Raw genomic sequence first — 11,180 nt, 5'->3', positions numbered from 1 at the left:
CGCCGGTTAAAGGGATGCTAGTCGGGTAACAAGGATTTGCAACTTTGAAGAGAGGAGAGGAGAAGGTTTAATGCCCGTAACGGTCCTGGAGCTTTTCTGTCTCACTCTGGGGTGCTTAGTGTGGTTATAAGAGCTCAGGTGTTTGATGAGGGGTATGGATTACATTGGGGAGCATATGCGATGTGAAAATAACATCATCCATTACTATAACAACCTTGAATGAATTGAGGCACGGACATGTGTACACGCACACAAAGACAGACGCAGACAATCTCGCTGTGAAACACAAAAACACACAAAGCGCTCAGACTCGCTGCTGCGGATGGATCCGCGCACGTGGGTGCGCATGTACACCGGCGTGTGCACGTACACGCGCGGCCTACACCTGTCAGGGTGAGCGCACCTCATCAAACAGGCAGCTGTCTCAGCCCTTCACCACTGGGCTTCAACTTGGCAAAGACCAGAAGATGTTATATGCAGGCTCTGATGCGCGCACACACACACACACACACACACACACACACACATATGTGCAAGGGCAAAGCTCCCCTCCTCACGCCTCTACACTCCCCCCTCCTCACCCTGCTTTTCCCCCCTCCTCACCCCGCTACTCCCCCGACAGCGTGGACATGCTGTTAAATCCGTTCCACCTTGTTAGCAGTAATAACAACGCCCAAGCTGTGTGTGTGTGTGTGTGTTTGTGTGTTGATGTGTGCGTTTGTCTGTATGAATGTGTATGTGTGTGCGTGTGTGTGTGCATGTCTTTGTGTGGGTTTGACTGTGTGTATAATGGCTGTATGTGTGTGTTTCTGTAAGTGTGCGTGCGCGTGCATATGTATGCGCACATATGCCCATGTGTGCGTGTGTGTGTGTGTGTGTTCATGCATTCACGTGTGTGTGTGTGTGTGTGTGTGTGTGTGTGTGTGTGTGTGTGTGTGTGTGTGTGTGTGTGTGTGTGTGTGTGTGTGTGTGTGTGTGTGTGTGTGTGTGTGTGTGTGTGTGTGTGTGTGTGTGTGTGTGTGTGTGTGTGTGTGTGTGTGTGTGTGTGTGTGTTTGAGCAGCCATGGGAGCTCCAACTAGAAAAAGCAGATGAAAAAAAATAAAAGAAACTATCCACGGCTTATAATAACATTGGTCTAAACTGGTAGCAGCTTGTTTGCGCTGCAGTAAAAAGGCTTCGTCTAATCCTCCATTTAGGGCAGTGGGAAGACCACACTGCAGCCATTCAGCCAGCTCCAAGGAAAACCAGGCAGCCGGGAAGGTCCTCTTATTAATGAACCAATTAATAGCATTCCCTCGTCCATGTGCATCAATCAATTCAAGAAAGGAGTGTGTGTGAGAGCATGTGTGTGTATCGGTGCACTTGTACATGCATGTATGGGCTAAGTGGGCAAGTTAGTATGGGTATGGGTTTGTGTGTGTCTGGGGGGCGTCAGTGTGTGACGTGTGTGTGTGTGTGTGTGTGTGTGTGTGTGTGTGTGTGTGTGTGTGTGTGTGTGTGTGTGTGTGTGTTCATGATTGCCTGTGTGCATGTGCACATGTTGGCTTGATATTGTATGGGTAAATATGAGATTATTTTGTTTGTGTGTGTGTGTGTGTGTGTGTGTGTGTGTGTGTGTGTGTGTGTGTGTGTGTGTGTGTGTGTGTGTGTATGCTTGTGTGTGAGTCTTTCGTCTGGCACTGAGTATATAATGGGAAGTGCCAATAAGGGCACATGAGAGACTGCGGTCATTAGTTACCATGGTGATGGATGAAATATGTCTGTGCTGCAAAACAAACAATTTCATTATCATTGATTATTGATTTCTAATGTTGAAGCCACTCAAGTTAAAAATAATCTTCAATCTCCATCTTTAAAGGCTAAAAGAAGGAATTATGTAGTTAAATGTAGTTATAAAGGATTTCAAATTTTACATTATGACCATAAGCTTGTAAACATTTTATTTGTTTTATATTTCATGTAATTCTTCAGTAAAGTACTGAACATGGAAGCGTTGACATCCTGACCTTCATTAAGAATGCGGGGAATCATGAATATGCAAACTAGAAGTGACCCTTAACCTTTTCCCTGCTAAAACCTCCAAGCCCTGATTGATGTATGGGGAGCTGTCTGCCCCATCACTGTTTCCAAGTTGGTCATGTGACATGGTAATGTGACTTTAAACCATCAGGCACCTTGACCAAAAAACATTTTTCTCTACAATTTAGAATTCTCACATCAAGACTTTTATCCCATAAACTAATATACAATACCAATTGCCAGATTAAATATTTCCAAAATCAGTGTGGAACGACTTGCTATTAACCTGTGATATTAACGCAGAAGTCTTTAAAAAGGAATAACAAGTGTAATGGACCAAAAGTAATGGACCAAATCCGTAATCCGTCGAAGGAAAACATTTTTGATTTATAATATGTTATTTTACGGATAATAAAAACAAAACACTAAAGAATGAATCCAAAGCAGTTCCAGCGATGCCAGCAATATTACAGACTAAATATAGTTAAATGTGAGCCTTGGCATGCTAAAAACCACGACTGTGTCAACCACCATATTTAATGCATATGAGAAACAGCGTTTGCAGGCCCACTCTCCATGGAGCAGACGTTTCCTCCTGGTTCTGAGGTGTTGCTCCAGGAACTCAAAACAGTCTCCGACGCGCCTCTGCTGGGGGTACATGGAGTCCATCAGCAGCAGAGGCGGGGCCGACGAGGTATTCATTGTTGAAAAAAAAAAAAAGAGCGCCAGACACACTTAACTCTCACTCTATGCTTATCCCTGTGTGTGTGTGTGTGTGGGAGGAGAGAGAGAGAGAGAGAGAGAGAGAGAGAGAGAGATCTGTGAGAGCGCTGTGGTCATCTCTCTCTTTCTCTTTTGTTTCCCCTCTTTCTTTTCTAGACATACTTACACAAAACATGACAAACACCAAACCCACACACACAGAAAACACAATGATAAAACCCCCACACACACCAACAAATCAATGATATTACGTATGCACACACACACGGACAGACATTTAGTCATTAACGATAACTCACACGGACACACATGCACACACACGCACACACACACACGCACGCACGCACGCACGCGCGCACGCACGCACGCACACACAAACATGCACACAATCAACACTAACCCACACACACACACACTCCCTCTCCTACTCCCCAGCTCACACACAGTCCCCATCCCAGAAGGCCACAGCAGGTGCGGCAGCTCCATTTGTTTCCTCCCTCTAATAGCTGGAGTGTGAATGTCCCAGCGCGGAGGAAGTCTGAACAAATCAGGGCCCAGATCACTTCCAGACGCCGCAAGCTCTCAGCGGAGGTTAGGGGCCACCAGGGGCCCTCTCCCCTCCTCCCCCTCCCCCTCCTCCTCCTCCTGTCTCACTGAGCTGGAACTGAACAGAGAGTCTTTACGCCCTCTCTCTCTCTCTCTCTCTCTCTCTCTCCGGGGCCGGGGCCAATCAAACATCAAACGGTGAGGTGGGACGCACGGGGAAGAGGAGGGGGACCTGGCTAAATACGCAGCTTTGAATTAGCATCACAGAGCGAGATGCTTCCTCCGAAGATTGTTGCGTGGCTCCAAAGGAGGGAATGAGTGTCGATGCAAGCCCAAAGAAAGCTCCTTCTGAAGGAACCCGGGCGCGTGCGATACACAAGGGCTGGAATGTCGGAGCGTCGGAAGGAAACAGAAAAACAATTATGATGAAATAGTTTGTAATGTAAGCGACTTTTTTTCCGACGCACAACTGTACTTCAGATCTGGTAACTGTGACAGCGGGGGGGTTAGACGTAGCATTGGAATATGGCAAAACGCGCAATCAAATGCAGACTTTAAAGGCTTCTAAACCCTGTGGAGTAGGACGTTCATGTTGCCATTGTTTCCTCCAAGCAACTAAAAAAAAGATGGCAGATCCATATTCCATGAGCCGCGAGCTGCCAATGAGCCACAGCTTTAACAAGGCACTGTGTGTTACATTTAACGTGTGTTTGATTGTATTTTAAACGCTGGCCGTAAAAGCTGTTGTTACTGAGGGCTTTTGGCAGCCATGGCTCAGGAGTTTCTCCACACCTCGCTCATGGTTGACCAGCGACTTGGCACGCTGAATAGAAACAAATGAAGAGGGAAGGTATTGTTACGAGGGGGGGGGGGGGGGGAACTGACAGTCACAGCCTGCAAACCGTCACACTTCCTGAACAAGCGGCGGCACTAGCAATGTCCGCCGCAACAGCAGCAGCAGCGTTAGCGGTAGAAGCAGCATTAGAGTTAGCCATAGAATCAGCATTAGCGGTAGAAGCAGCATTAGCGATAGAAGCAGCATCAGCGGTAGAAGCAGCTTTAGGGTTAGCAATGGAAGCAGCATTAGCGGTAGAAGCAGCATTAGCAGAAGCCGCAGCATTAGAGGAGGACGCACACTTGCGTCGCGGCGCAAGTGTCAAAAGGGTTGGTCTGAAGCAGCCTAATTACCTGTAGGTGTGGTTTGGGCGTAACGTCCAACAAACCAATGAGAGTGCCAGCTCCCATCCCCTTTAAGAGCCATGAGCGCATTTGAATCGGACGAGTTGATATTTTGACAGCGCGTCTGCAGTCTCCGATGAGACAGATGCACATGAATTTCAAACTGCAAATGGCTCAGTTTATTGCCAAATAATATGGCCTAATTCACACATTGAATAAGGGGTTTTCTTCCACAACTTCAGAAAAAAACTTCAGAGTCCTCAAATAAATTTCGGCAAAGAAAACGTATATAACATATGATATGCGGTAACTGTGGTTCTATTTAATGATATACGCAATACATTATAAACATTGTTTCTTATCAGTAGGACTATTGTATGCTATCCTAATATGCATGTGTCCCCGCGGTAATAGACATTGCCATTGATTGTATTATGCGTTACGTGTTTAGTTTGCGTGTGTTTAAACAGAGCACACACGCGCGCCCGCATTCATTCATTCTTTTTAACACTCACTCGCGGTAAAACAATGTTTTTCACGATCAAATACTCATCAATCCTAAAAGTTATTATGGGCATGTAGGCCTACACGATGTCTGTGTCAAGAAAATATGTGTTTGCTGTACGGTGTTTGCAGATGCATTGATTTAAAAGTACAACTTATTACCGCTGCATCAGCTGTTCTTTCCCAAATAATTTACCAAGAATGTGCGGCTAGGTAGATGAGAGAAGCTAAGTGTATGCGCGAGGTGCACAAGCAATCCGTTTGCATCGCATGTGCATGTATGCATGCGCCCTTAAAATAGCATCTGAACAACGCGCCACTGACTTTAAACCAGGTATTTCCTGGTCAGTAGCGCAATGGTATTCAGAAACGGCAAAATACCGTTTGCGCCAGAACACGCCTCCTCCTTCCGCCGAACCGCCCCTTGGGGCGCATGATCAATCCCTAATTTACCGGCGAGTGGCGGTGGTGGGAAAAGAACGCTCTGCGCCAGTAGTAAACTAGCAACGACACATGCGCCAGTGACTAAGTCACTTGCGCCGGATGCAAGATAGGGCCCTTAGAGTTAGCAATGGAAGCAGCATTAGCGGTAGAAGCAGCATTAGCAGAAGCCGCAGCATTAGAGTTAGCGATAGAAGCAGCATTAGCGTTGCCGGCAGCATCAATGTGAGCGGCAGCAGCAGTGTTAGCGTAAGCGCTAGAAGCAGCATTAGCGGTAAAAGCAGCGTTTGTGGCAGCAGCAGTGTTAGTGTTAGAAGCAGCGTTAGCGTTTGAAACAGTATTAGCGGCAGCAACAGTGTTAGTGGCAGGATCAGGATTAGCATTCGCAGTGAGGCGACAGAATCTCTCAGCCATTGGAATCAACTGAGATAGACCAAGAACGGGCCTTGGACAAAATACATTATTATTTAAACTAACTCTCTCTCTCTGCCTCTCTCTCTCTCTCTCCCTTCCCGTAGGGCCCTCCTCCTCCCTGCTGATGCATTTAGCAGTGTGAGGGAAGTCTGGTGGACAGCGTCCTCCTCCTGACCCAGACCAGCTTCTCTGGGGGGTTCCCCGTCCCTCCCCTCGCTGCCTGACTCGCACTTGTTCGTCTGTGTGCACGTCTGGTCTGTGTCACGCTTCCACTGCCAAATCCGCCCCTCCTCTTATTCTGTTTATCCTTTTTGCACCCTTTCTGTCTTTCCATTTGCCTTTATTTATTGGTTTGAGAGGTGCAGTAGGTAAGAGTAGAGGAGAGGGCTGAAAAGAGCAGAACAGAGCTAGTATTTGGAAATAAACAACCAAAAAGAGAGGTCCCAAATCTCTGTTTGTTTTGTTGTCTTTAACAATCACGGAATAGATGCTATGATTGGCCAGAAATTAGCAGGGAGCAGTCGAAAATCAAAATTGGCGGACATGGAGGCAGCCGAAAGAGATAGACATCAGTCAGCTACTTAGGTGAGAATGTAATCTATGTAGGAGAGAATGTTTGAATGGAGGATGTCACCAGTGTTTTTGTCCTAATAACAATGGTTAAATCAATATCTGTGTGAGTTAACAATGTTTGTTCACGGATGCTGTCTATCAGGCATCTAACTCAGCGTGTACCATTAAATTAAGATTGCATATTTTCGAAAACAGCCATTGATTCTGTGAGAATGGGCTTTGAGCAACATTTTCTCAAGATTTATTTTTTTAAAAGACCAATTTTAATTATCCAAAAAACCGAAACTACTCTTTTACGATTGAAAACAATTAGTGTTCATGTTGCGACAGAGTAGTTTTGCCACCTGGTCCTCAGCAAACCTTAATTTGATCTTATTTATAAACCAGTCAGTTAAGACACAGGGGACTTGATGCATTACAAAACGTGACAGAGATGTTTGCACTCTGAAAAGGATGTGGGTTCAAACTCCAACGTCCGCAGTCTGCTTGTAAGCATCCTCGAGCAAGATGCCAAACCCCGACTTGCTACTCAATTATATGAAACTCCCCGCAAGTCATTTTGGATCAAGTAGTCAGCTAAATGCTATTGTACCTCTGCCACGTGACTTGAGTAACGGACGAGTGAGCCACTTTAAAATCCACCCGTTAGTGACATCCCAAGCGGGAGAGTCCACCCGGACGTCTGCTGATGGAATCGATCCACCAGCCCTAAAACAGGGGACCCGTCAGGTGAAGGACTTACCCTCCGTTGAGGCAGCGGCGCAGTGAGTAGGACGCCCCCCCTCCGCAGGTCCGCGAGCAGTCACTCCACAACCCCCAGGCGTCCCATCCAAGGTCACTGTCCTCGTCCGAACGAGTGGTCCTTGATGCCTGGAGCCAAACAACAGGAACAACGCCGTCAATAAAAACAATACAAACACCAGACAAAGGACACCCACAGCATGGCAACAGAAAACAATACGAAAAACAAAACAACACGGACACGGACCGACTAGAACAACGCAACAACAAACAGACAGACATTGACAGACACGAACAACACAAACAAACGCAGACGACAAGAACAACCCCTAAAAAGAAAGTAGAGAAAAACATAAACAAACCCGTCCACTCAGAGGGAATGGAAGTTACAACATTATTTCAGTTTATAAAAATGGAAAAGGTCAATTTTGTGTTCAGTAAAGTAGAAAGTCGATGGGTGATACAGTTAGAAAATACATCCAAACGATTTTGGAAGTAAACTCAGTTTTTACCAAAGCACTTTTTGCACAGACAACTTTATTTGACCTGAATTTAATCTTTCTGTCCTCAACATTTCTGTCAACAGAGTTGAATCGTAGGCGATATAGACCACAGCCGTAAAACATTGGGCAGCTTTCATATGTGCGCTTTACTTTACATCAGAGACGTATAGATGATGTTATGAAACCATCTGAGCCTAATGAAACACTGGTCATGCCAAACCCTCTCTCAACATTTGATTTCGATTTTCATTTCAACTTAATACTCCTAGGCCATGAAACACTATAAAAAACAAATATTTAAAGCAAGAAATATGCTTTAAAACCACCCCACCCGTTGAGGGCCTTGATCATAGGTTTATTGGTGCTGTGGTCATTTCACTGGCTGCTGTTATTACATTGGCCACTGGGACACAGTTGGCAACAGGGGATCTATTCAGAACAGCAAGTACTCCTTGATAAAAAATAAATAAAACAGAGAGCGATAGAGGTAGAGAATGAGGGAGAGAGAGCGAAAAAGACGAGAGATGGGAGGCTGACGTTGAGTGCCGAGATGTCAATATCAATCTTCAGTTGTAAAGTTTCTGTTGAATGGAGATCCATTAAGGGATTAGGATATCCGGTATATACTCAGACGCAGAGCAAAGCTCGTCCGTTTCAAACACAGCCCGTATTGTACAGGAAATCCCTAGCTTCACCTTTAACACAATTCTGATCTCATTATAAGTGAAGGACGTGCTCGTCCTTCAGATGGTCTGAGCCAGACTGTCCTGGAATTACTTTGGCTCCTTCAAGAAATATAGATTCAGTAAAGCATCTAAAAAGATGAATATTCAACAGGATATGGATATGGATATCATGTAAAATATTATCACAATTCAGGACAAAGTAAGCATGTCTGGATCATCCCAAGCCAAAACGGCGTCTTTAATGTCTTTATAGCACAGAACACTGTTATTATACATATATTATGATAATCCTGTAACCTATGAAATATTTGTGAACTAAAACAATCTATTCCAGTAGCTCACAAGACAGACGACCCCCCGTTTCACACTCTCACAGAAAACACAAGGTTGCACTACAAACAGATAAATGTCTACTTAACTGACAAATTACTAAAGAATAATAACATTAAAAAAAAATACTGATTAATAATAATGTAAAGTTCATAGAAAGAGTAGATTCTCCTCGCAGGCAGGGAAATGTCAGCTGGACTGTGGAGCAGACAGAGGGGAGGGAGGGAGGGAGGGAGGGAGGGAGGGAGGGAGGGAGGCAGTTAGCTAGCAGACTAGCTGGACTGAGGAATGGGCTGCTGAAAGGTCAAGTGAACCATCACTTGAAACCCCGGCCAGGCTGCTCAAACAGGGACATGACTTCATAGTCTGGAGAAAGTGACAGGGGGATTGAGGGATTGAGGAAGCTGTGCAGGTAGTGGGGGGGGGGGGGGTTGGTGGAGAAGGTGGTGGGTGGAGAAGGTGGTGGTGGTGGTGGTGGTAGTGGTATCGTTGGATGTGGCGGTGGTTGTAGTGGTGGTAGCGGAGGTGTTGGTGGTAATGGTTGTTGATGAGGAGGTGGTGGTGGTGGTGGTAGTGGTATCGTTGGATGTGGCGGTGGTTGTAGTGGTGGTAGTGGTGGTGTTGGTGGTCGTGGTTGTTGATGAGGAGGTGGTGGTGGTGGTGGTAGTGGTATCGTTGGATGTGGCGGTGGTTGTAGTGGTTGTAGCGGAGGTGTTGGTGGTAATGGTTGTGGGTGAGGTGGTGCTGGTGGAAGGGATAAAGGCTCTCAGATCTCCCACCGTGACAGACTCATCGCAGGCCCCGCCCCCATCCTGAACACATCGCCACCAGTGGGCGTTCACCTACCGACCGTGTGATTGTGTGTAAAAAAAAAAAAAGTTCCAAAGGGAAGAGTGGGGGAGGAGGGAAGGATAGCGAGACAGATAGAGTGAGAAACAATGAGATAGACCGAGAGACAGAGAGAGAACAGATACTTTTCCTGGCTTTCTGTCACCAACTATAGGAAAATTGGCATCCCCTCGGGGCAGTGATGTCACAGCAGACCCTGCGGTGCCAGACAGAAAATCCTACTCTGTGAGTGTGTACGTGTACTATGTGGGTGTGTATAGGTGTGTGTGTGTGTGTGTGTGTGTGTGTGTGTGTGTGTGTGTGTGTGTGTGTGTGTGTGTGTGTGTGTGTGTGTGTGTGTGTGTGTGTGTGTGCATATGTCTATTTGTGTGTGTATGCGTGTGTGTGTGTGTTTGTGTGTGCGTATGTCTATTTGTGTGTGTATGCGTGTGTGTGCGTTTGTGTGAGTGTGTGTGTGCACGTGTGTCATAAGGGTTACAAAAGGTATTCATGGCCTAACTGAGCCTAAATCCGTCCCTTCAACGCCCTGTGTGTAATCTGAAACTAAGTCAAAGCTCACCTTTTAAATCATTGAAAATGAAAGAGATGAAAACAAAAATGGTTTCTCCGGGAGAGATTCTAAAGTCAACCACAGTAGAAGCTGTCAGTCAGTGAGCCCGCGTTGCTGGGGCTCATTTGTTAATTTATCTGACATTGTTATTTATGACTGGTGAACTGGAGGTAACTCTCGCTCACCGACCTCTGAGCGCTCTCCCCCCTCTCTCTGTCTCAGCCACACGTTCCCCCTCTCTGAGTCTCTCTCTTTCTCTACCTGTGTGTGTCCCGCTCTCTTCTTCCCTTCTCCCTTTCTCGCCCCTCTCTGACTTCTCCTGTCTCCCTATGTTTATCTCTCCCTTACCCCTAATATTCAGAGTCGGTCTCCGCCCTGCTGTTTTTGGAACGCTCACACGCACACACACCCGGAAAAACACACAAACACACACACGCACACACACACACACACACACACACACACACACACACACACACACACACACACACACACACACACACACACACACACACACACACACACACACACACACACACACACACAGGGTAGTCTGACCTCTAGCGCAGAGCGAGAACCTCTGGAGGGGAATTAGGCGCGTTAGCTGCCGGGCTAATAGGATGAAACCACCTTTTGTTGTGGGGGCTCAGTGGGCCGGCCGCCCCAGCCACCTCCAGCAGTAACAACATGGGACTGATGAGCCGGGTCTGCAGGGGCAGCCTCGCCGGCCAGACAGGGGCCGGAGCCACAGGGGGTGTGTGGCAGAGGGGAGAGGGGGAGGCCTATTGTGTGCCGATTTCCGTACAGCTCCGCAATCAGCAATTTGTGTCACCGACTCCGACCGATGACCCTGCCCAGCCCGTCAATACGCAGGGGGAGGTCGGGTGTAGAGAGGGTACGATTAGCACGGATCGTGTTCAACCTAGTTTGATTCCTTATCTTTTCATGTCGGTCGGTTTCCCAAGTTTCATGTCTGTGCCAGAGAGATGTGAAACAAGGCGCCAATTCCCTGTGAAGTCGATGCAAGTTTGCGTTTCACAAGAGTGTCGGAATCGTCAAATGGACTTGCATCACTTGTTTTGATCGAAAGGAGATGGCTAGGTCTTGCTCCAGATGCGAGG

At 46.7% G+C, this 11,180-nt stretch overlaps 1 protein-coding gene across 1 annotated transcript in view; it reads right to left on the bottom strand.

Annotated features, from left to right (window-relative positions):
• The window catches only part of LOC132472400 (ADAMTS-like protein 3), a 17,220-nt gene extending 9,782 nt beyond the window's left edge, over positions 1–7,438 (bottom strand). The window contains exon 1 of the mRNA XM_060072004.1: positions 7,143–7,438. Within this exon, the coding sequence (XP_059927987.1) occupies positions 7,143–7,423 (281 nt within the window). The 5' untranslated portion in view covers positions 7,424–7,438. The remainder of the gene's footprint in view (positions 1–7,142) is intronic.
• Positions 7,439–11,180: the final 3,742 nt, after the last annotated feature.

This window comes from Gadus macrocephalus, chromosome 14, assembly GCF_031168955.1.
Source record: "Gadus macrocephalus chromosome 14, ASM3116895v1".
Taxonomy (NCBI): domain Eukaryota; kingdom Metazoa; phylum Chordata; class Actinopteri; order Gadiformes; family Gadidae; genus Gadus; species Gadus macrocephalus.
This window is presented reverse-complemented; position numbering and strand designations above follow the sequence as displayed.